This window comes from Lissotriton vulgaris, chromosome 5, assembly GCF_964263255.1.
Source record: "Lissotriton vulgaris chromosome 5, aLisVul1.2, whole genome shotgun sequence".
In the NCBI taxonomy this organism is placed as follows: Eukaryota; Metazoa; Chordata; class Amphibia; order Caudata; family Salamandridae; genus Lissotriton; species Lissotriton vulgaris.
The window spans coordinates 237,448,920-237,475,439 of NC_141693.1; the positions used below are offsets into that span (position 1 = coordinate 237,448,920).

At 44.6% G+C, this 26,520-nt stretch overlaps 1 protein-coding gene across 9 annotated transcripts in view; it reads right to left on the reverse strand.

The window, feature by feature from the left end:
• The window catches only part of LOC147710582 (zinc finger protein 618-like), a 998,795-nt gene that overhangs the window by 519,304 nt on the left and 452,971 nt on the right, over positions 1-26,520 (reverse strand). For 8 of the 9 annotated variants that reach the window (XM_086921256.1, XM_086921253.1, XM_086921260.1 and 5 more), the window contains exon 6: positions 19,336-19,377. In XM_086921256.1, the coding sequence (XP_086777382.1) occupies positions 19,336-19,377 (42 nt within the window). Of the gene's footprint in view, positions 1-19,335; positions 19,378-19,448; positions 19,550-26,520 lie in introns of those variants that run through there. The other variant, XM_086921261.1, reaches the window with a different exon arrangement.

Genomic DNA, 26,520 nt, shown 5'->3' on the forward strand with positions numbered 1-26,520 from the left:
CCCTTCTCAGCTGCCTGCCTAAGATGAGTGTGTAGTCAATCAATATTGGTAAGGCCTGAGAGTGCTTCAAAACGGTTCAGGTGGATAAATAAGGGAGGCTGTATGCAGGACTTTTTTTTCGAGTCTTTAGGGAGGGACCTTGTCCCAAACTGAATCTGGGGATAGAAAAACCCAGTGGTTGCGCCCTTATCGATTAGTTCTCACTAAATGTGTCTTTAAGCTGCCTCAAGACACAGTGCACACACCTGGCATCCCTGAAAGTAAGGACCACACAGTCCACTTCGACTGATTTAGCTGTATGGCCCAACCAGTTCACCGCCTGGCCATGATGACGTGATCTAACTAGTTTATCTGGGCCAAAGTTTTGCTGTTGCACCAATATACCAATTTATTAATAAGACTGACAGATTTCTTGACGGCCAGGGGGGAGATGGGGGACTCCTGTCAAAATCAATGTGCAAGGAGTGCAACCTGGCGGTAAGCCTTATGTATCTTTTGCACCCTCCCTAATTAAGGAACTATGAGCTAGGGCATTAGTGCGTAGGTATTCTTGTTGGGCACTGCCCCCATTTATCAAATCATGCCTCAACTGGTTTGGTGCGACTTGTCCCAGCTTTTGGTTGTTCCTAGGGGGTTCAAATACCCCAGGGGTCTGAACCGCTTTATTTACATTTAGGGGCCTCTACGAAGGGGTCACCCTTACTTAAGATCGGTGTTATGCTTTTGTGATCCATCCTATTAAGGGGAACATTATCTGCGGTACTAGCTGTGCTGCATGGTTGGATGGCCATGTCCCTCTGCGGGTTGTTTACTAAGTTTACTGAAATCTTTCTTGGATCCTGCAACACATGGGAAAGCTGCTCTTCAATGTCTACTTATCAAACTGTGATAGGGGCCTGCACTTCTGGTACTAATTTTGCAGAGGGAAATGTCTGCTCTTTCAAATGCGGTCCCTCTTACCGCCCCCACTCATGTTCTACAAGCGTTGCCTATTATGCTGGCTTGTCTAGTTCTCCTAACCATAGGTGAATGGCCCTTTAGTTTGTGATCAGCCCCTGTCACCTCAATTTGTTTCCTCTTTGCCCCTGCTATTTGCAAAGGTCCATTCTTCTCCTTTCCATTGTGTATTGTGCGTGCTCAAACCTGGTTAACAATTGTAACAATGGGCGAAATTGGAGCTTGGGTCCTAGGGTCGATATCCATCTCAATCATGTCTATGCGAGGGTCTGTATTAGCGGAAGGCAGTGGAGCAGAGGAAAGGGCTAGCGAGAGTCTACGCTCTGCCAGCTCTATTTCTTTGTTAATGGCCCCCACTGCTTTTTGGAGAAAACCTTCCAAGGTGGAATCAGTGGATTTGAGGTCGGGCGTTGTTTACAGTTTCCCCATAATTTTTTTAAATGGTCTGGGCTACAAGCAGAATCTAGCTCACAGTTGGACCACGTCAAAGGGCAATGGAAAGAACAAGAGTTTTTACCCTCTGGAAGCTTCTCAAAGCTGGGGTGCAACACTAAAATTCCTGGGTTCTCAAAATCAACAAACCAAGAGGAATGGCCCAGATGAGTCTCCTCCGGGCACGGACGGGCCCGCCCCGGGACCTCGCTTTAAGGCACCTGGCAATGTGTCAGCAGAAGCAAGGGAGCCTGGGGGATGTGGTCCGTGCCCCAGCTCACAACGGAGCAATCCAGATGGGTGACTGCGACACTCAAAGAAATCAACTCTGTATTAGCTTCCTTGTCGGGCCTCAGTTGCTGGATTCAGAGGATGGCCCTGTGACCGATTGTCCAACGCCGCATGTCGTGAGCTGTTCCAGGTCTTCTGTTTCATAGTCTTTGCAGCCAAAGCCGCCTGCAGGAAGAAGCTGCAGCAACCAATCACTATTTCTATCACCATGTCATTTACTTTCGTCATATCTCCACAATTATTTTCAACACAATCTTAGTCTAGAGTATTTTGTTTTGTCAAGTGCCATAGTGGTGAAATGGCTCCTTCAGTGCCCTTGCCAAACCAAAACAAACAAGCAGAAAATACAAACTCCTCAACAGTCTAAGAAGATCAAAGAGAAATCCGCATATTTGACTATGAATGCAACTCTAAAACACCGGAAGAATAATGAAGAACTTACAACGGATACAAATGCAGCAAGTATTAGTAAAGCCAATAGGTCTGGATCTTGGGCTGCTAATGCATAGATATTAATAATGCCAATGCTTTTTGCAAATACAGTCTTGGCATTGCCCGAAAAAGGCTTTTCACCAAAAAGAAATGCTTGTAAAAAATAAATAAAAGGCAATGACGTATGTGTGCATGCCTCATGATCATATGGCCACCCACTGTTACAAAGTATACTGCACATGCACACATTCGGCAGAACTCTGCCACCATTATGTTTATATTTTTATATACGGTCCAGGATAGCTGATGACAATTTTGGAGCAATAAATAATAAAGTTAATTTAAACATGTTTGAAAATGCATTTAGTAAAACGAGCATTATAGCAGTAACATGCAGCTTTTGGTCCCTCCCAAAAAGTTTGTAAACAATGTAAACCTTTTTTGTTTTTTAAAAGATTATCAATGGTAGGGGTGCAACACAGGAGCTTTAGACAGGGGAATAAATAAGAATAAAATGCAAAACAAAGACAGGGCAGGAGCGGGAAGGATCACATGGAGGCTGTTTAAGGGGAGAAGTGGGTCAGGGCTGAAGCAGCATGAAAACAAGCGGTCCAATGGAGTGCTGAAAGAAGATGAAAAAAGTAATTCCCTGAATGTGGGGGGAGTGGGAAGATACAAGTCCCTCAACTTAAAGAATGGTAGAAGATATATCATCCAGGGGAGGTTCAAACATAAGAAGAGGAAGGAAACCTACTAAATAAGAAGCAAGCAAAGGAGACTGGTAAGAACGCCAACCAGTGGTGAGCAATAGGCTGGCTCACAGTCCACTTGATGTACTGATATTGTCCACAATATGACTTTAATCAGCTGTTCATATGCAAGAACTACAAAAGAGACCAAATAAAGTCAAAGAACATGATAATGTTAATTAAGCTAAAACTTACAGAGCAATAGAAGTAAGTAGTTCACCGTTCAATGCTTTCCAGAGCCTGCAAGATGTATTCTACTGACCCTCTGAGCAGATTGTTCTAGGACTGAATACTCCCAGCCATATTCCACAAAAAAGCATCTGGGAAATCGATATCAAGATCGAAGCAGCTGATAATTAACCACCGCCTAACTTACTGCTGAGTAGCCTGACCCAACATTTGTTTGCAACTTTATTTAAAAAGATCTTTCAATTTAATAATCTTTTTATTAACATTCATTATTAAAAGTCATCCAAGCATCCACCTGGCTACAGAGATCTACTGAGAACTGCTTCTGTGTTACTGGACCTAATCAGCAAGCCGTCTGTCACCTGAAGAACAATAGTTACTTACCTGTAATCTGTGGTTCTCCAGTATTGGTGTCTTTCATAGATTCACATGCCTGAATCATTCCCCGTCGTCGGAGAGGGAGTCCCAGGGTACATAAAAAAGCAATAATATGCCATAGTAACATTGGAAAAACCAGTAATTCCCAACTAGGAAGTAAAGTAGCCCAAGCTACAGGAGTAAAAAAAACTTCCACACCCATGACTATCCTAGTCATTTTGTATAGTCCAAACTACAACCAATCAGGCGACAGCACCCACCAGAAGGTTCTCCCCAGAGACTCAGGCTGTCAGATTTTCACGCAAGGAGTGATGGTAAACCAAAGTAGCCTGAGAACCTCGGAGGGGAGGTGGGCGGGTTGCAGGTGAATCTATGAAAGACACCAATACTGGAGAACCACAGAATACAGGTAAGTAACTATTGTTCTTCTCCAGTATTAGGGGTGTCTTTCATAGATTCACATGCCTGAATCAGAGTAGATAGTAGTACATATCCGTGCCTGGCAAACACTGAAGGTAGCTTAAACTTGTCAATATTAAATGCAAATAGCAATGCAATATGTAAATAAGCACATCATTAAAAGCATAATAGAATGCAATCACTTGAGCATGTGCACCATAGAAACATAACAAGCGTCTGGCAGCAGTAATAGGAGGTGGCAAACAGAGGCTCACCTTAGTTGAAAAGATTTCGTAGAACTGCTCGACCCACTGAAGCATCGGCCTCGCTGGCTGCATCCAAACAATAGTGTTTGATGAAAGTATGGCGACTGGCCCAGGTTGCCGCTCTGCAGATGTGCTGAAGAAGGACTCCAGCGAATAAGGCAGTAGAGGAAGACACTGCCCTCGTAGAATGCGCTCTAGGAGCTGCTTGTAAAGGTCTTCCTGCTTGTGCATGGCAAAAGGCAATAGCTGCAGATATCCATCTTGCGATTGTCTGCTTGGACACTGCCTGTCCTTTACGAATTGCACCATAGGTGTTAAATAGTTGGTCAGATCTGCGCAATGTAGATATTCTTTGCAAATAGAAGTTTAGACATCTCTTAATGTCCAGAGTATGCAATGCCCTTTCCGCAGGTGATTGTGGGTTAGGAAAGAATGTTTTTGAAATCACAGGTTCGTTTAGATGGAAATCCGAAGGCACTTTAGGGATGAATTTCGGATTAGTGCGGAGCACTACAGAATCGTTTGTGAATTGTAAGAAGGGATGCTGAACAGTGAAAGCTTGGCTATCGCTGACTCTCCTAGAAGAGGTCAGGGCCAATAACAGTGATACCTTCCACGTATGAAATTTCATATCGGCTCTGTGGATAGGTTCGAATGGGTGACGCATGAGTTGCGTCAACACTACATTGAGATGCCACGATGGAGGTGGATGACGTACCGGAGGGAACATTCTAAAAAGGCCTTTAAAGAATTGTTGTATAATTCTCGCAGAATAAAGAGAATTGGTCCCATCTTGTCGGTATCTTGAAATCGCTGCTAGGAACACCTTTAGGGTTGCATGAGACAATCCCGATCTTGCTAGATGTAGGAAAAAAGGCAGGATTCCCTCTGGGTTAGCTGAAAAAAGATGAATTGCAGCTGAGCGACACCAGACACAAAAGCGTTTCCATTTAAGACGGTACGTCTTTATGGTAGCAGGTCCTCTTGCTTTGGCCAGAACTTCCTTGCAGTCCGCAGGGATGTTTAGATGGGCGAACTCACAGTACTCAGGCCGCTAACCTCAGCGATGTTGGATCCGGATGGTAAATCTGGCCGTCTTGAATGGAGAGCAAGTCCGGAATTGGACTCAACTGAATCGGTTCGCACTCCGATAGGAGAAGAGCTCGGTGAACCAGTACTGGCGAGGCCATCTGGGAGCAATGAGAATCAGCCGACACTGTTCCTTCTTCATCTTCCACAGGACTCTGGGAACCAGCGGTATTGGTGGACAAGTGTACGCATTATCAGAGACCAGTTGATCGAAAACGCATTCCCCTGAGAGTCTTTGTGGGGATGCCAACTTGCAAAGAATCGGCATTTGCTGTTGTTCTTGGTTGCAAAGAGGTCTAGGTCTGGATGACCCCATAGATGGAAGATCCGATCCACAGTCTGCTAATTAAGTTTCCACTCGTGGGTGGACACTGTTGTCCTGCTGAACGTGTCTACAAGAACGTTCTCTGTTCCAGGAACATGAACCGGCTGGAGATTGATTTTGTGTCGTATTGACCATGCCCACAGCTCCTGGGCTTCCTGCGACAAGAGAGCTGATCTTGTCCCTCCTTGTTTGTTGACATAGTGAATGCTTGTTGTGTTGTCTGTGCGCACCAACATATTGGCTCCTTGGATGGTTGCACAAAATGCTTTGAGAGCAAGGAAGATGGCTCTCAGTTCAAATAGTTTGATGTGCCAACACCTTTGCTGAGGGCTCCACTTGCCGCTGATTGTCAGGCCCTGAAGATGAGCTCCCCAGCCTTCGAGGGATGCGCCCGTGGTGATTGTAAAGTTTGGCGCATCCTGAAGGAATGCGCAACCCTGTCTTAGATTTTTTCTTTGTGTCCACCAGAGGAGGGAATCCCATATGCGAGGTGTAATCTGGATGAGATCCTCAAAGGAGCCGGAGACCTGCAGCCATTGTAAGCCGAGTTCTTCCTGAAGAGGTCTCATTCTGAGTCGGCAATTTGGTGTTAGCGGAATGCATGACGATACCATCCCCAGAAAAGACTTGAACCGTCGGGCTGAAACTAACTTTTTTGAAAGCAGTCCGAGCCATATTCTGTATCTTGTCTTGTCTTTCGTCCGAGATGAAGGCTTGGAGCAGCTGGGTGTCTAAGGTTGCTCCCAGAAAAGCCCGTCTTTGTGATGGTACCAACTGGGATTTGCTGATGTTGATGGAGAGACCCAGAGACCGAAAGAGGTTTAGACACTGTTGTAGATGGTTGCCTGTGCCTCGTAAGAACTGGCCTTGATAAGGCAGTCGTTTAGATATGGGAATATTTGTATCCCCTCCCGCGGGAGGTGAGCCGCTACTGGGGCCAAGACTTTTGTAAACACCCTGGGTGCCGAGCGCAGCCCAAAGGGAAGTACTCTGAACTGATAATCCCTGCCAGCCACTTTGAATTGCAGGAACTTTCTGTGGCGAGGTAAGATGGGGATGTGGAAATACGCATCTTGGAGATCCAAGGTAGCCATGTAGTCTCCCCCTGCTAGAAGATGCAATATTTCCTGTAGCGACAACATTCTGAATGTTAGTTTCTTTAGATATTTGTTTAGGGCACTGAGATCCAGAATTGGACGCCATTCTCCGGATTTCTTCTTTATTAGGAAAAATCCGGAGTAGAATACAGTTCCCCTCATAATTTGAAGAACTCTCTCGATTGCTCCTTTCTTAGCATCAAATTTATTTGGGCAAAGAGCTCTTAGGTGAGCTGGAGGTGGGCCTTTCGGAGGAACATTCGGAGGAAACTGTTCCGAATTCTAGGGCATGGCCCTTGGCCACAGTGTCCAGGACCCACCTGTCTGATGTTATCGATGACCGTTTTAAGTAAAATTTTGATATTTGTCCTCCAATTTTTTCCTGAGAGTGGGGCAGTAGCGGTGTCAGGTGACAAGTCTCATTGACGTTTATCCTTTCCTCGGTAGGCCGGTTTCCCCTGTTCTGGGAATAATCATTTTTCCGTTGGCCGTAGGATTGATAGCACTGTGTTTGGTAGCGCTGATTTCCTTTGCTGTAGGAGGATTGTTGCGTGTATCCACCTCTGTTGGAGGACGATCCACGTCCTCTCGCTCCTCGAAAGGGCGGTTTACGAAATTGGAGGGTGCCCAAGGATTTCGCCGTTTCTGTATCCTTTTTTGTGGTCTGCAAGGCTTCTTCTACTTGCGGGCCAAACAGAAACTCTCCGTCATAAGGCATATCCAATACCCTTGTTTGAACTTCCTCATGGAATGAAGTGGATCGTAGCCACCCCTGTCTACGTAAGACAGCAGCACCTGCTAATTGTCTGAAACCAGTGGAGGCAACGTCAACCGCTGAATCGATAATCTCAGCTGAGATTCTTTCTCCTTCCTGTAAGATCTTCTGCGCTTCAGATCTAGAAGGCTCAGGAAGCTGGTCTATGTGTGGCGCAATATCCGACAACATCTGCCGGTCATATCTGCCCAGGATGGCCAATGAATTAGCAACCCGGACCATGGTAGCTGCCATTGTCGAAACACGTTTTCCAATTGCATCGAGGCGCCCGCCATCTCTGTCCGGTGGGGCGACAATCGGAGATGAAGGGTTCAGAGACCTCTTCTGAGCAGCTTGAACAATAACTGAATCCAGTTTTGGTTGTCCTATAAGGCACGCAGGTGACTTTTGCTGTGCCTTATATTTCTTGTCAATCCGTGGCAAGACCGGGGGCATGGAAGCTGGAGTAGACATGACCTTAATACACTCCTGCCAGATAAAGTCTATAATAGGTGTAGATTTGACTTGTCTTCTAGGCTGATCCTTAAAATCATAGAGAAAGCATTCCTGCTCCGTTTGTTCCATGTTCATATGGAAACACTTAGTAGCCCGCTCCATTTAAAGGTGAAATCCACCTACGTCTACTGGTGGTGAATCTGAGGCAGCCGGAGGTGATGGAGAAGAAGTCTGTATTTGGTATTCATCCCACTCCGACATGTCATCAACCTCTCCTTCCTCTCTCTGTTCTTCCTCGTCAGAAGACTGTTGTCCTTCCGGCTGATTGAACGGTGCAGGTGGAGGAGACCTTGGAGGTCTAAAGTCTGGTAAAGGCGCTTCCACCGCAGGAGTAGAAGGCAGAGAGCCTGTAGATTCAGAAGGCGGAAACCGCCTGTAATAGTCATCTAGCATGCACTGGAGGTTGGTGAGCAATGCAATTGGTACCGGAGTGACAGGGACACTTGTTATAGGGGACATCATCTGTTCAGATGATTGTTGTTCCTCTTGATCGTCCTCCTGATACTTAATATTTAGTTCGGAAGGACTTGTAGCCATTCCAAAGGTTTCTTCAATTACAGAATCCTCCTCACTGTCTTCAGAGTCAAGAAGTTAGTCTGGAACCTGCAGGGGTACCCTTTGTGGTGAGATACGCAGAGGTGATAACTCCAAGGTTGAACCACGTCTCTGAAGCAAAGATGGTTTTGGCGTCAGAAAACCCGTTGACGGTGACCACACCAGTAAAGTGGTACAAGAGGATAGATGCGGCGTCAACGGTGGGTCCACTAAAGGACTCGTTGCACTGGATTTGGCTTTAGACAACGACGAGGTCGTCGTCGTCGGTGCAGTTATCGTCGTCGACAATGATGGTTCCGTCGACTGTGTTGTTTTTGTCGACGATGTAGGCTTCGTCGACGGTATGGACTTCGTCGACGGTATGGACTTCGTCGACTGAATTGGCTTCATCGACGGAATTGACTTCGTCGACAGTGTTATCTTCGCCGACGCCTTCGTCGACTATGGAGCCTTCATCGTCGACTGAGCTTTCGTCGACGATGGTGTCTTCATCGACGGAGTGGAACTTGCCGACGAGCCCGTGGACGGTAGCTTCTTCGTCGACGCGAGAGCAAGCGTTGACGATGTTGTCAACGGTGTCATCGACGGGATATTCTTCAGAGTAGCCGCCGTCGACGAGGCGCCGACGATGGCAGAAGATGAAGACTCTGCTATCGACGAAAGAGGTCTAACAGTGACATAGACCATTGTAGGCGATGAAGACGCCGTTGACACGATCATCTGTGGCTTAGGAGATAAAAAAGTTACAGTTGACGTAGATGTAGCGTCGACGGAGATCTTCGTCGACGATGGCGTCGTCGACGACAGGGGCTGAATCGGAGGTAAAATCTTCTCAGATGTCTGAGGTAACTTCTTGGTGGATCTTCTCGGGCGTAGATGGACCATCTTTCTCCTTAACAGGGGGAGTGGCCGTGGAAGAGTAAGGCCTCTCAGACCCCTTAGGTGGAAGTTGTTTCTTAGCAACTTTAGCCCCAGGAGAAGTAAACACCTCAGTAGCAGATCTCTTCCTAGAGGCTAAAGTAGAACCAGAGGCAATACTGCTTACCTCAGACGCAGGATAATCCGAATCCTTAAGCTTTTGTAGCCACAAAAACAGGCGGCCAGCTCGGTCTTCTGAGGGAAGGTTCTACAGATCTTGCAGTCCTTTACTTGATGTTCAGGATAAAGGCAATAAATGCACTTCTTGTGGGGATCTTCTTAAAAAAGCCGGAGCTTACCACAAGAGTCACAAGGTCTGAATAAAGATTTCTTAGAAGACATCTTCAAAACAGTAGATTCCAGAAGGAAAATAGAGAAGAACTGTGCAGAGCTCAGGGAGACTCCCGTCACACAACGTGCGGTAGAAAATCTGACAGCCTGAGCCTCTGGGGAGAACCTTCTGGTGGATGCTGTCGCCTGATTGGCTGTAGTTTGGACTATACAAAATGACAAGGATAGTCTTGAGTGTGGAAGTTTTTTCTCCTGTAGCTTGGGCTACGTTACTTCCTGGTTGGGAATTACTGGTTTTTCCAATGTCACTATGGCATATTATTTTTCCAATGTCACTATGGCATATTATTGCTTTTTTATGTACCGTGGGACTCCCACTCCGACGACGGGGAATGATTCAGGCATGTGAATCTATGAAAGACACCCCTAATACTGGAGAATCCCCCCTACACCCTTCCCCAGCCCCTCTCCTGTTCCTTACGTAATCGGTCAAAGGAGAAATACATTTATCAGATTTTATATGATGTAATATTGCCATTGTAGCATTTAGTGGGATTCAGGAGGATAAGTCTCACTAATTCCCAATGCAAAATGCAGTTTCAGAAAGAAAAGATTTGCAATAGTAGCCCTCAAGTAAAGCAGTGCAGAAGTACTTGCCCGAGTGCCAAATAAAAACCTTCAAAACCACAATGGGAGCCTTGGGGTTTATAAATATTTGGGTCTCTCAGGAAACAGCCCTGGCACATTACTCAGTGGAAACCAATCCTATGATGCATCTCACAGACATTACATTTAAGATTACTATTTATTGTAATTTTTATTCTTCTGTAAATTAGCGTACTTCTTCACATATCGACATTTTAAGCAAAAGGAAAGCCTGCCACTGTTCCTTCTATTTGCCATTTAGTTTTCCCTTGAACCCAACATAAAACATTAAGGGTGAAGCCTTGCATTGACAAGAACAACTTAGTAATACTCTGCATGTCAGAAAAGAGTCAAGAAGTTATTTCATGCGACATCCTTACGCAAGAATTTCTCCACTGTTTCATGATTCTTAAGTAACAAATTATCAGAAGCCTTCATTCTCTTTAGTATGTGCAGTCCTAGTAAGAAACAACTGTACTCCTTCACCCCTGAATTGATCGTAGTCATATTTAAACGTGAAAAACCTTCTGCATGGACACATAGAGGACCGAAAAAAATTCACATATATGTTTCTAGCAAAGTTTCTACCAAAGCATGTATTTTACAAGAGTATCAGAGAAATAAACCTAGTATTCTCTATCAGTTGCATTGTAACACTCAACCATGCAAAGTACCACGCATCGGGAGTTAGATTATCCCATTTTATTTCTTGTGTCCGCATCACTACACTAAAATGCATTAGTCATGTATTTTATTTTTCAAATTTAAAGTGCGATGAGGCGGTGCAGAATGATTAACAACTAAAGCACTTTGCATTTCCTGTACTGCTGCTTGCCACCGGCAATTAAGCCACACTCTGCAGTCACCACTGCCGGCCTCAGTGGAATCATTACTATGGAGACCAAGTGGGGCTGTGATACATTGTTACTGCAGTGGCAAGTGGCTGGAAATAAAATCTTCTGTCGCCAGGACTGGCCTTAGTCTCAAGACACATGGATCAGATTAATCTCCTCCGGAGGTGGAGACAAAATGGTCTGTAACACACAACAGCAGTAAATGCACAACGAGTCCATTCCGGCAGTACCATCTGCTGTTTTCCAGTATGTAGGGTCATGCAGCGCATGTCACAATTGATGATCAAGGCAGCAGCTCCAGACTGTAGCTGGATGCTTGCATTGTGGCAAAGCCTATGAAGAATACAGAAGTTGATTTGGTGACAAACCAATGATCAAGGCCCGATATGTTGATGGTGAAAAATTCAATAAATCCAGTCGGCCTGCCTGACAGAATTATTCTAAAATCCATATGTTACATCCAAAATGCGTTTAAGAGTGAATTGTTGCATTCGTTAAAGCCTGGAAACAAGCATTTTGTTTCATGAAACCTTAAAGAATATTAAAGTACTCTTTCAGTCAGCAATCTTTATTCGGTTTATTTCATAAAAACCATAAAAGAACATAATAAAATACAAATAGAAACATTCATAGATAAAATACAAGTTAAAACTATGTACACAGCTACATGAAACAAGCATTTACAATGCAACGGTCTCGCCTTTGAAAAAGTTAGAGCTATTGGCATTATAAATGACAACATTTTTATTTATGTGTTGGTTTTGAAAACAGATAAATAAATGGCACTGTCATTTACAATGCCAATAGCTTAATCTCTCGCAAACGCCACACACAAAAACACAGTCCCACACACATACATACCTACAGAGCCACACGCAGAGCCACACACATACACAGAGCCACATATACAGACACACACAGCTACAGACACACACACACACACACACTTCATCCACCCACTAAGTCCATCTATCTAGCCACCACTCAACTCCATTCATCCCCTGACTCCATCCACCCAACCACACCTTGGTGGGTGACCTTGTGTACTGTAACTGGTGCCCATGTAAAGGCTCAAGTAACTTCAGGTCGAGGTCACTCTATAACAAAACAGCAGAAAAGTGCACAAATAAGTGAAAACAAAACCCTATCATAAGGAAAGACAAATTGATACCCTTTTACTGGCCGATGTGTTCACTGTGAAACCAGAAAACCTGGATAATTCACAGCTGCCCCACTTAAATTGTGTGATCTTAGGTAAATATGTTATTTCACCAAAAGTCTTTTTTCTTCATTATCCCATAGGAAAAAACTTTCAAATGTATGAATTCCGATACCAGACGTTCAAAAACATATTATGTTTAGTTGAATGAACTATAATGTTGCTCTATAATAATCTGAGCCACGTACATGACAATTGTTTTGTCTCTTAGTTGACTAATATTTCATGTTTAAAAAGTACCTCTTTTAATAAGGTGCTGTGCGATGCTGCCACATGTTAAAGAAATGAATTTTTTTTAATAGACTTTTTTCATATCTTTATCATATCCAGGTGTATGATTTAATTAGTAAATATTTTCAGGACTCTGGATGTCAATTTCTTGGCTCCACCTCTAGTTTCTCTTGCTGCCTTTTAAGATGATGTAATCATCGCCAATGACGTTGACAAAACCTTGTGACTGTTCTTTCACCCAAAATCTTTACGGAGAAACTAATTTGAAGTTTTATGGACGTGTATTTTGCGCATAGGCACTCCAATTACAAATTCCCATTGTGTGTAGTAAGCCGCCCCCTCCCTGTCTTCCAGTAAAAAACATATGTTTTGTTTTAATCAGTCATTCATTATTCATGACATTAAACCAGAAATGGTGCGTAACCTCACCAAGGGCGAGGCAGCGTGCGCGCGGGCTTGAAAGCCATTTTTCCAGTTTAAGATTTACAAAAGCCGCCTCTGTGCCGTAGGTGACATTTAGAAGCACTCAAACCTCTGCTCATTTGCATACATATTCTCAGGCCCTCCTCGGAGCCTGGAAATGCTGCAATCGGCACTTTCCTGATGCCCCATCAGCATCATACCAAAAAGGTACGCACTACGTTTAGTGTTATCAATTAAAAGCTGCGTAGTGGCAAACGGAAAGAGCAACCGGAGGGCAGACGTTTTCCGCATGCCATTTGTTTTAATGGCTAATCCCTTGCATTTTTAATGCGGAAGTGTTTCCACTGAGAGCCATTTAAACATTCTTCAAAGGAGATTATTGCTACGCAGGAGGATGATCGCCTCGGCTTGTGTACAGACAAATAACAAGCACCCCCTTAGCTCCCTTTGACTGCCCAGGAGTGGCACGCGCCTCCCAGATCGCACCAAGCTGGAGCAAGGGTCGGGGCAGGGAGGAGATCGTTTGCCAGTCGGGAGAGCCAACCACATTCACCGAATGCCATGATGAAAAAAGGGGCGGGACTTAAAAAAAGACCCAGAAATGACCACGAATCGTGTCGTGACGGGGAAAAGAGTGATTGACAACCAACTCTTCCAATGGCCAGCCTCCATTTATGGAGCTAGCCAATGGAAGAGAGAGGCGGGACAAAGCCCTGTACTGTCTAACATAAGATTTCGCCTGCGCGAACACTGCTGCGCAGTGGACACCAGGCAAAACCTAAAAAGATTAGTTTCACATCATGATTTAAATAACACTTTTGTCGCACAAACAGCATCAGATAAGAAAATGTTAAAACAAATAAACTCATCCGGTAAGAAAATTAAATAAAAAAGTGCAGGGCGGACTTGCGTAAAGTGCTTATCTGTGACCAACAGTAAACTGAAAGACCTTCTTGGGCTTTTGTAAAAAGTGTAAAACATAATGAAATGCATCGTGTCCTCGATTGAATGATTATTACAGCTACATGGGCTGGGTGTAAAACCGTATGAGCTGTCATGAGGAATTGCTAGTAAATGATGAATTATTACATTTAAACTAAAACGAGTCAGAAGGAACCGATGAAAATCATGCATGTTATACAAAAGGTATGACTCAATTAAAAGCATGAACTGTAGAGGAAAACAGGGTCTTAATGGAACTTTATTGGCCAATGATGTTCTCTCTGTATCCCTTCATTTCACAAAGGGTTTTGTTATGTAGGGCCCGTGCCCCTCTGTCACAAGAGTTCAAGGTCGCCTTGTGATCTCGTGCACAACAATGTAATTGAATGCGGCAGCTTTGAATGCGGGTGGGGGACTTCAGTCACCCAAGCATTCCACTCATAGCCCACACACCAAACATTCCATTCAGAACACTCACACAGACTGAGCAGCCAGGGACAGGTGAACATGGGAGAGGCAATCCATAACATCAGGATAATACAGAGGCCTTCAAGGAGACGATCCGGGTAGGGTGGGGGTGGGGCAGGGGGTCTCTATGGGGACACTGATGGGGGTCAGGCGGGAGGCAGCCCGCAACATCATGGAACTGGAGGGGATATTGCAAACGCTGGAGGTGGCAGCCCAGTCATAAGTAGGAAAAATGGCAGCTCTTCAAGAAGCCAGGATAAAATATGCAGAGCTATTAGAAAACCTGCGTGTGATTGATATGAATGCTTATACTCTGTGCACACACGCAGAAGCGGAGGAGGTCCGGCACATTGCTTGCTCGACTGATTAGGCCACAACTTTCCCCTACACCAGTTCTGGCTGTCTATGACAGCCACCATACACTGGTCACCACCCAAGTGGAAATTAATAAAACATTTCATGATTATTAAGCAGATCTCAATGCTGCTCCCTCCCACAACATATTAGAGGCTACCCCAGTATTCTTAGGATCCATGGAGCTCCCCACTGTCACAGAAGCAAATAGCCATGACTTGGCAGCTCCACTGACCGCTGTTGAGATCCGCAGGGCAATAAAGGGACTCGCTCGTAATAAGACCCCGGGGTCGGATGGGCTCCCTATCGAGTTCTATTCCATCTTTGCGATGCCCTTAGGCTCCAAACCATTACAATTGAACACTACTGCGCTAACAGAAGGAGCTCTGCCCCCCCATGACCAGGGAAGCGATAGTGACTTCTTTATTAAAACCTGATAAGCCCCCAACAGACCGTACATCATACAGGCCCCTCTTGATTCCTAATACAGAATATAAAATTCTCAGTAAGGTCCGGGCATCGAGTCTACTTCCCCCTACCCCCCAAGTTGATCCACACAGACCAATGTGGTTTCATACCAAAGCGTAGCACCTCTTTAAACATGCGCCATTTTTGTGCCCTATTACACACTGCCCGAGTCTGTTCCCCAACTCCCCCACGAGCGGGCTGCCTCTCATTGGATATTCGTCAAGCATTTGATTCCTTAGGTTGGTTGTACATGTTGGCTGCATTAGCCAAATTTGGGATCCCTCCATAATTTTGCAAATGGTGGAGTTACTTTATTCTAGACCCACGGCATGGGCAAAGACTGGAACCAACATCTCCCTAGCATATAATATTTTTCATGGTACGCGTCAGGGTTGCTCCCTATCGCCCTTACTGTTCGTGCTAACCTTAGAACCCCTGGCACAATGGTTGCGCTGCGCTATGACAGCATATGGTTTCCCAATTGACCCGTATCATTCTATGCTGACGATATGTTGTTATACTTTAAGGACATGCATGTGGACATGACACCTATAGGCTTGTTGTTTGCGCAGTTTGGGGAAATATCTGGTCTACATCTCAACGCCTCAAAATCTGTAGCATATTCATTTTATGATACATACACTTTATCTACTCTTCAATTTGTTCCGGTGCAGTTTAGGGTAAAACCAATTACTTTTAAATATCTGGGCGTCCATATCTACAGGACCACTTCGAACACCCTCAATGGTAATGTGGTCCAAACACATAATCCTAAAATCTCAAGTGGCATTCTGGAACCCCTACGACGTCTGGTCGACTGGCCTTTTCTAAAATGGTTATGCTTCCCAGACTATTATACCAATTTTTGAACCTCCCTGTGGCCCTTCCAAAATGTATCTACAAAGCACCCTACACATTCTTAACTTCATTGGTATTGGGACATGGGCGACAGACTAGCACTCGCCAAAATGCAGTTGCCACGCACTGAAGTGGGCATGGGAGCACCAGATTTTAGGCCTAATGCATAGTTGGGCAATTGCAATGGTTGGCCTATTGGCTGGCCGGCCATAACCTATTTAAAATAGGTTTCTTCCCACGGTTAAAAACTGGATAGTTACAGACACGATTATGCCCTGGTGCGTGAAGGGTAAGAGACCACCCCTTTCCTTTTACATATTTCACTTCATTACTGGAAATTGGCGCTTAAATATACTAACACACCCAAACCTTATGCCCCATATGTTCCTCTGTGTGGCCTACCTACACTATGGGGAGTACAATCGACCGCTAGATTACGGAGATGGGTAGCGGCCGGAGTTGAAACAGTAGGTGATTTATTTCTAGACAGGAATTTAATGCCACATGATGAATTTACCCAAGCTAATGCTGCCCCAAGCACACTGTTTTTAACTCACGCTGCAATCAAACATTACATACTCCAGCATTGGCTGGTGAATCAGAGGGAACCTCCTACCTTCCAACTACTGCAAGACCTGCATATAATGGGCCATGGAAGCCATCTGGTTATATAGTTATATTGTTGATTACGGTCACATCTGGACATATCCTTGATGTCCCTTTGACAGAAATGGGAAACTGTGATAGCCAAGGAGTTCACTGACAGAGAATGGGCGCAGATCCTTGAACACCCCAGGCGCGCCTCCCACAATGCCCGACTTAAGACTATACAATTGCTAATACTCCATAGGGCTCACCTCAAGCCCCAGGCGATATGACATGTATCCGACTGCCTCTTCGGAATGTCCTAGGTATCACCACCCAGATACTGATTTTCTACACATGTTGTGGGCTTGTCCCACTTTTAAGGATTTTTGGATGGAAGTCACACAGGGCCTCACACAAATTACTGAACGCTCCACCTGGGATACTGTTGAAGCCTGTCTTTTGGGTCTCTCTTACCTCTCCCTAAAAAGGCGGGTGTACTGCGCCGCTTTACAGGGCTCACCTTGCTGTTGGCCAAGAGACTAATCATGCAGCAATAGAGATCACACACAGCACCACATATGGGGAAGTGACAGGAAGAAGTTTTTAATGGGCTACTGCTGAGAGAGAAGCGCTGCAGCGCAAAGAATATATTGGGTTGAGGACAAAACAATATTGATGGAATGGGCCCAACTGTTAGAACATTTCAAAGTACATACTGTAACTGCTCCCGAAGATTGATAGAATGCTGGGGGCCTTTTGTTCCCCCCCCCCCCATTCACTACTTTGGATGTTGCCTGACTGTGCCTGGCAGTCCGGCTGCTGGGGTAAAGTTGAGTACTGAGTATTGTATTGATTATATGACCCCCCCCCCCCCACTTGACATGGATCCTTTTTTTTTCTCCCTCTCACCTTTTTTCCCCCTCACCCTCTCGCTACCTTTATTGCTCCAGCTTGATCTCCCTATGGGGATGTGTGTTCAGACTGATACCTAGATTGCAACAACATTGTTTTGATGTTCTTTCCTTTTTCTTGAAACAGAGTTATTGTTTGAATGGGTGGTGGTTGGGGGGAAATTTCGGATCTTAAAACGTATTCATATGGAAAAGTAAATTCTGTTTATTGACTGCACATCATCTATTTCTCACATGAATGCGAACAATTCAATGTCAAGATTGAGTATGCTAAAGTTGCTAAAATGCCAATACGTATAACTCTAATCCATGTACGTAAATATCAACTACTGTAAGTGTGAGAAGATGTAATGTATACATGCATAAAACTGAAAACGCAATAAAGTTTGTGTTTAAAAAAAATGTGTTGTACAAGTAACAGAGGTTGTGCGGTTGCTTTAATTTCTATCTCAGATTATGAGAGTTCGGCAATTGATCAGAGGCGTTGCCGGAACTGGATAGTATACTCCAGCTCGAATGCATTTACAACCTGTTCCACATCATTGGACTGGACACTCTAATTCACTTTAGAAGAATGTTAACTAGATGTTGAGATCCTCCGTATCAAAGTTCTGGACGATGGGAACACTTCAAACGGTGAGTTGATCTTGAGTAAAACACCAACGAGAGTCTATACATTGAAGGTCTTGCTGAAATTAACAGCCATTCAGAAGGCTATTTCCCAAACTATGGAGGAGGTTCCCAAATTTCAAAGGTGGCAGATTCACCTCCCCTACATAAGCTGTCGGGTGACTCCAAGGTAAAGACTTTTGGATGTTTCTAAGAAGGCAGTCTTGTCCTTAAATGAGCAAACCTGCTGTCCTTTAGCTCTATATATGGCATCTTCTGGCCTAAACTGCCCAACCAAGGAGTGTAGTCTTTCTGTGCACTGTTGTATGGTGGTTGCAAACACTTAAGCCGTATATGGCAGTTTGTAAAGGTAAAACAAAAGGTTTCTGCTGACATACATTTGTAGTTTATTAGTTGCTGATAATAACGATTTTACAGGACAGACAATCAAAAATCTCCATCATAACGTTTTTCGAACAAATACTTCAATTAGTGAGGGGAATATTTAATAGATACCCCCATTAAAGCTATATATGTCGGACATGAGATGGGGATACTGTAAACTATTTCATTGTAGACATATATTCACGGCATATTAAACGCTGCATCATGCATGACTGAAAGATCATGAACGGCTCTGCACCTGTCCTACAGAAGGACAGGCCTATCATAAACCCCCAAGTTAGGGGTATTTATTTTATGTGACTTCAAAATTTGAATATCTGGGTGACTGATGCCTGCCTTTGATACCTGTGCCATGGACGTTACAACCAGCCCTTCCCTTGTTAACTATTGCCTTTTGCGTTGAAATTATCTTTTGAATTAATTATGTAACAAACATCGATGTTCTAAATTCCGAAAATGAACTAATATTCCCATCCTCCGCTTGAGACTAATGATTCAGGAAAGATAACCAATCTATAATACACATTCATTAGGATCCACAAATCAATTTGAACCTTCCCAAGATGTTTGACAGTGAAAGCCAAACAACTGCATAAAATGTACATGGCTTCCAATCAGATCGAACGTCCTGAGTAACATAAGAATTCGGCCGGTTAATGGCTAATAGAGAAGCAAGACAAACACACGCTCAAGAGAACAGTTCATATAAATAATTTACTTACTTCCCCCTGGAGGAGCTGGCTCACCAGACGTTGCTTCAGTGTCTGAAAAACAAATTAAAAGATTTAAAAAATAATAAAAAAAGCAATTACAAATGCAATAAATTCAACCTTACTTTGGTGGGTCATGTGAAATTTCCACCGCAATTTATTATGGATCACTGAGAATAAGTAGTTTCGGTAACCGTAGCTACAAAGTGGCTCCATTTCATGTGTAACCCTGTTCAGCCACTCCTGGCTTTGTGGCCAGCTGGACTTCGCACGCTGGCATACCTAATCACATGCTTACAATGTTAAATATACACGGGCAAAGCAAATACATTTTGTTAGCTTTTAGAGTGCCGACTAAACATTTTTAAAAACCTGGTGCAGTGAGAAGAATAATAAACAAAAAAAGATTGCTTTTTACTATACATTAGATATATGAGAAATATTTTAATGTGTGGTGATTAACAGTACTATTGAGCACTCAGGCAGCGGAATTATACAAAACAACATATACTCTCTGGGTGGAGTCAAAGTACACGCTATGTAGGTTTAATAGTCCAGGCATCATTGGCAGTTGCTCTCTCATGCCAGATGGAAAAAAAAACTTCAAACTATATGTACATAATGTAACATGTTACTGGCATTAAAAGCTGGGGCCTGTGAAAGTGTTACATGGCACTGGGTCACATGTCAGCTATACTACAATTTGAGGTGTCATAGGTATGAAAGGGACTGTAAAATTGGTAAGCAGAAGAGTCAGATTTAGAGACAAACTTCGAAACGCCGATTTCTGTAAAACACAATACGTTCAACTAACTTAATCAATGTTTTTGATTAGCTTAAGTGAATTGTCACAAATTATCACAGACTGCTTTTGATTACTTGCATTAATGTCTCATGCTGATGTGCTATATTTGATTATACAGAGTTCTGCTCTTTTCTCCCCAAAAGTCAGTCTCAGTAAATATTGCGCGAGGCGTACTCTACAATAGTGATTTGCTTTTATACGCAACAATCCCTGTTGGGTAAACTCCGTCAAAATATAAAGAACCGCCTACAATCTCCCTTCTAACATCACAAAGAACAGATGGCAAACTTTTATTATTATTATTATGGTTATGGATGACTTCATGTCATCAGTGGCAATAGTTCTGTAGAGTACAATGTTGTGTAAAAGAAGATGCTGAAACAGAATATAGTGTCTCCGGTGAAATCGAGTTACTTGGTCACCATAATCGTTATTATAAAAAATAAACCACCAAGTTCAATTTCTGCCCACAATTTTCCTTACTAGGTGTATCGGTATAGGTCAGTAAAGAAAAAAAGTCAAGGTACAAATTGGTAACCATGGCAAATCGGCCGATAAAGACTGTGGTTGTGGAAATCGAAGTACTATTGCTGTCTGTACTTTAGCCTTCACTTGACAACTTCTTGCACACCCGCAGAGCACAAGTTGGCCACACTTGTGTCATGAGTGGGCATCTATTCCCCTTCCTGCCACAGTTCCTGGAGTTCCATCCTATGACTTTAGGACTACATGCTTGGGCATGGAACATGAGTACTAGGACACAATTATGGAAATAAGGCGACAGAGCACATGGCAGCCAGGAATAACTGAGTCACCAACCACTAGACTATATAACAATGTCCTTGTGCATCAAAATGTTTTGATGAACAAAGTTCGGAGGGCGCAAGGCGGTCAGTGTTGCACGCCCGCAAAATACAGCAGAATTATAGATATGCTTTTGGTTGTCATGTTGTGAATGGTCTAAAGAAGTTGTTCAGAAGCGGCCAGTAGAGTCAGCTCTTTGCTATCTCATCAGGTACTGGAAGTATATTCTCACGTTACAGTTACAAGTTTACTAATCATTTCCTTGAAGACGGACTTCAGATTTGGTGATGAGGAGGAGGCCTACGTGGCAGAACAGCACGCATGATGGAGGCGTTTTGCTGTCTGAAGTCCTTGGGGATGAGGAAGAAAGGAAATAAAAAATTTGTCAGGGTAAGTGGCTGCTTAGCAGCATTATGAAGAGTATTTTCAGCTGTATCTGGGTAGCCTGGGCAATGTGAATTGGTAATGATGCAACTTACTATGATGTCATATTAAATTGGGATCAACACGAACTGGGTACTGAACATTGTCTCGATCAACTCGTAATGAACCGGTTAACACTATATTTTACAAATTATTCCTCCCTCTGTTATTGCGTAGCCACTATTTCTATTTCAGCAAATAATACTGAGTGATTATTAAATCAACATTATTGAAGTGGTTGGAGGATGAAGTACTACATCCCTCATGGAGTGATTTGTGTGGTAAGCCAGCGGCATTTTTCAATTGGATACGTCTTTTGTCCAAATGTCTTTATTGTTCATTTAAAAGAGAAAATTCATTTGTAATGCAATAGCAATACAACATATCCGAATCAAATATATACTAAATTAATATCGAAGAATTTCAGAGTAAAAAAGATTTCATAACGAGAGTTAATGGACAGGGATAAAACGAGTGGTAAGATTATCGTTATTTAAATAGGTGAGCAAACACATATATGACATGTAGTATATGTTATAAAATTCATCAAATAATAATACACATCCCAGATATATGGATCAGTCAAAGTAACAACATATGTCATGATAAAGACATATACCAGTTGTATTGCTTGATAAACAAGATTGAACAGCAAAAGAAAGCAGGGGGGAGGAAGAAAAAAAAGAATACTGGGGAAAAGACAGAAAAAAGAACAGAGAGGAATCAAAGAGAAAGGAGGGGACATTTGACCCAATGAAAGAAAATAAATTAAGAAATGGAATCAAAAGGATACTGAGCTACCAACCCTTAGAGGACAAATTCATATAGGTGTCCAGAGACCGCCAAAATTGCTAGAAATGAAAGGCGAGTACTGTTTCTCCTCAACAAAAGTATGAGCTCCACGAAGGTATAAGACCTATGGGCTCCAGATAGGATAAGATAGAAGATGAAAAGATTTCCATTCTGTTGGTATAATTTTAACAGCAATGGATAAAAGTAAATCAAATAGCTCCAGATCCATCCGTATTATCAAAGGGTAAAGGAATAGCTGTAGCCCATTGACCCAATAGAATCATAGGTAAAGAAAACTCTATAGTTATATTAAAGATTGATGATAAGTGTTTCCGTATCAGGCCCCAGAAAGAGTGCAGTAACATATATTCAAAAAACATATGTTGAGAGTTCCTGGTTCTAAGTTACAATTCCAACAAAGATAGCTATCCCGTAGTTTCAACTTGTGTAAACGAGCAGGGGTCCAATGAAGGAGATTTAATGTAAAGAATTTGGACTGAGTAAGAGACGGAGCAATCTTATTACGTAGGGATAACTTCTCTATCAATTGCTGAAATATGTTTAAAAATGTCATCTTCAAAATGATGAGACCATTTATCATATGTAATTGTAGACTGTGAAGGGAGTGGCACGTATAACAAGCATTTACAATGCAACGGTTTCGCCTTTGCAAAAGTTAGAGCTATTGGCATTTTAAATGACAAACGTTTTATTTATGTGTTGTTTTTGAAAACAGATAAATAAATGGCATTGTCATTTACAATGCCAATAGCTTAATCTCTCGCAAATGTGTGACCTATTGCATTTGCACCCACACACACACACACAGAACCACAGAGCCACACACACCCACACACAGAGCCACACGCACCCACCTACCACACGGACCCCCTTGCTTTTAAATGATATCGCCCCCCACTAACATGCTGTGCCTGGACAATTTATAGGTATGTTATGACTAAATATGAAGCTAAAGAGTAAGCCACGACAGAGAGCAGCATTAATTATCATAAATACCCTGCACTGTAATATAATGCTAAAGTTTCGTTTTTTGAATTACTAAACATAAAGCATAGAATAATGCGCAAGATGGTTGTTATTTTAAAATTGCAAAGCAGCAGCCCGGTAAAATAAGAGAAGTCGGAAACTGAATGTTACCACTTCCAGCGTAGAGTGAAGAATATTTATTTGACAGTGCACAATTATAACTAAACAGCAAGAGCGATCTTGAATTGGCACAAGCTCGCATCTCAGTGTTCATCTGACTGGGGATGCACAACTACTCTCGGGAGAGCTAGCAAAGCAACTAATTTCGAGAGCCGCCTTTGTGATAAACATGCCCGGTAAGCAGTAGCCTAAAGCCTTTCTTCTTGTCGCCATCACCAGCCAGGAGCTCATTTCATGGACCTGCCCTCACTCGAACTACCCCACTAACTCAGAAATACCACACAAATCGAATACATTGAAATGAATTCGAAGCAGATCATTCGCCGAGCCTGCCTCAAACATAACAAATCGCTCAACATTAGAGTCCCTGCTTCCTCCTCCATTTGTAGTCATCCTCGCACTGTCACAACCCATATATAAGCGATTCCCCTGCCTCGCTACCTCCCAGCGCCGCAGATCCTTTTCTCTACCCTCCCACCGCAGCAGCACCTCCCTTGCTGGCAGCCAAAGCCCGTCTCCCTATTTAAAATTTTGGCCCGGTTGTATAAATGGAGAGGCAGTGACGTGGGCCTCCAAAGCACCTTCCCATCCTGCAGAGTCTATATTAGAGAGCTGCAATGGCTCTATATAAACAGGGAGCCGAGGGGGGAGCCGCACAGAGGGAGAGAGGCAGAGAGCGAGGGAGGAGGCCATGTTGGCTGCCACTGCAGCTCCCAGCCACAGCGGCTCAGAACCCCCGGGGAGCACGGGGTCCCCAAGAGCAGTCTTTACCACTGAAGGAGGATTGGAAAGTATTCCAATTGGGTTTTAGGATATTTCGTTTTATTTTTTGGGACGACTCATAAGATTAAAAACAAATCAAATAATCTTTAATTCGTTTGATCGAATTAGGGATTTATACATGTTCATCGTTAGCAAACAGTAGGATGGATTGTTTTTGGGAGGGGTTTCGGCTCAAATCCGCCACGTTTGGAAGGCGCTTTGCTGGCGGCTTTTGTTCACAGGCGCGCAGAGTACATGGCTTAAAATGGCTCCTTCGGGAAGAGAACATAATCGAGGTGCATAGAGAAAGGGTGAAGGGGTAAAAATAAAATAAAAACGCCGAATACGCTACCCTGAAAATACCAATCACGACTTCTGAACACCAACTTTAAGCCCCCGCCACAAAACCGTAGTATTTGCAAGTGAATCAAGTACTACATGTAACGTCTCCCAACACAATCCGCCGCCTTCCCACCACGTAAGCTCGTGATATGGGTTAAAAAGCGCCCTTCCCCCAGATAAGTAAGAACACGAGAACAACGTGTGTTACAGGGTATCTGTGCACCACAACGCACTAGGGATTCCTTTGCTTGTCTCGGGACCCCCTTGCCTACCAGGAGCCTCTCGAGAAATATCACAAATCAACAATGCTCGACCTAGAGAACCCAGGTTAAAATATTGTTTCTACAACTCCAACTTGACTGTCATGATCCCACTGTAACGGAGTATACAATGTTAGGGGCACATACATATGAGAACTACATCTGTCCTGGGGAGCGACTGACACAATAGCCAAAGAATTAAGGGATGAGGGGGGATACTTGTGCTCCTTGCTGCAGCTGCCAAAAGAAAGGGAGGTCACAGGTGGGAGCTGGTTACTCGTAGCCCCTATGCCTCCACCCCGGAAGAGACCCCAAAGTGGTGAAATAGCATATCGGCTCCTGTCTGCGCACTAGAATGACCCCTTGGAAAGAGCGCCCTCACTACAGGGTGATCAGGGGGCATGCCCGGTAATGCTGTGCTACCCAAGAGGCGCCCTAGCCTGTCTCGGTGTGCGCAGCACATTCCGTCAATCCTCCCGGTGCACCATGCACTGAATGCTATCTTGTCCTTTCAGGCGGTGCGGGGTAAGGAGCCTTGGCTGGTATATAGGGAAGGGGGGGCAGAGCGGGACGACGGAGCTGCGGGGGGAGGGAAGGGGGGGGCAGAGCAGGACCACGGAGCTGCGGGCGGAGGGAAGGGGGCAGAGCAGGACCACGGAGCTGCGGGCAGAGTGAGGGGGGGGGGCAGAGCAGGACGAAGGAGCTGGGGGGCGGGAGAGAACACGAACGGCGGGAGGGAGGCGTAAATCCTGAGCTGTGGAGTTTATTTACTTACCTCTTCCCGAGCCGATTTTGAGGAAGTTGGCGGACGACAGCTAATGACGGAATACCTTTCTGGAACGGACTATAATCCTCTAATGGGCTGGGCTGACCAGAATAGGCGCCATTTGGATTAAAAGGGTGGCGGCGCGGAACAGGACTGATCTCTAGTGGTCTGCCTGAGTGAGCGTTTGATCAGTTCGTTCAGGGAGCCAGGTGACGGACCGTCTGCTCACGACTGAAAGCTTGTTCACGAGAGACGTATAGAGGCCTTGCAGGTTACGGGGGTATTACATTATGTGCAATGCAGGACGACGGAGCTGCGGGGGGAGGGAAGGGGGGGCAGAGCAGGACGACCGAGCTGCGGGGGGAGGGAAGGCAGAGCGGGACGACGGAGTTGCGGGCGGAGGGAAGGGGGGGCAGAGCGGGACGACGGAGCTGCGGGCGGAGGGAAGGGGGGGCAGAGCAGGACCACGGAGCTGCGGGCGGAGGGAAGGGGGGCAGAGCAGGACGACGGAGCTGCGGGCGGAGGGAAGGGGGGGCAGAGCAGGACGACGGAGCTGCGGGCAGAGTGAGGGGGGGGGCAGAGCAGGACGAAGGAGCTGGGGGGCGGGAGAGAACACGAACGGCGGGAGGGAGGCGGGAAACGTGCCGGGGAAAAACACTCACGATGCCCAGGACAGCAGCAAGCACGGCCCGGCCGGAGGAGACTCGGGGGCGTTCCCGGCTTTTGGCTGACGTATCATGACGTAGCCAAAAGCCAAAGAATCTCGGGAACGCCCCCGTGTCTCCTCCGGCCATGACGGACGCCTCTCTGTTCCAATGGCTAGCCTCCATTTATGGAGCTAGCCAATGAAGCAGAGGGGCGTGTTCAAGTCACCCATACTAGAAACTACAGATTTCTCTGGAGGCGGAGCCTAACGGCTCCGTCCACCAGCGAAACCTAAAAATGGATATATTTTAGATGCAGTATGCCCTGAGCGTAACCACATAGAAAGAAGTGAAACAGTAACCGAATCTGTAAAGAGGGATATTTTAGAAAGTATAACCTTTAGTTTAGAAAAAGAGTAAGGGGCGTGGCCA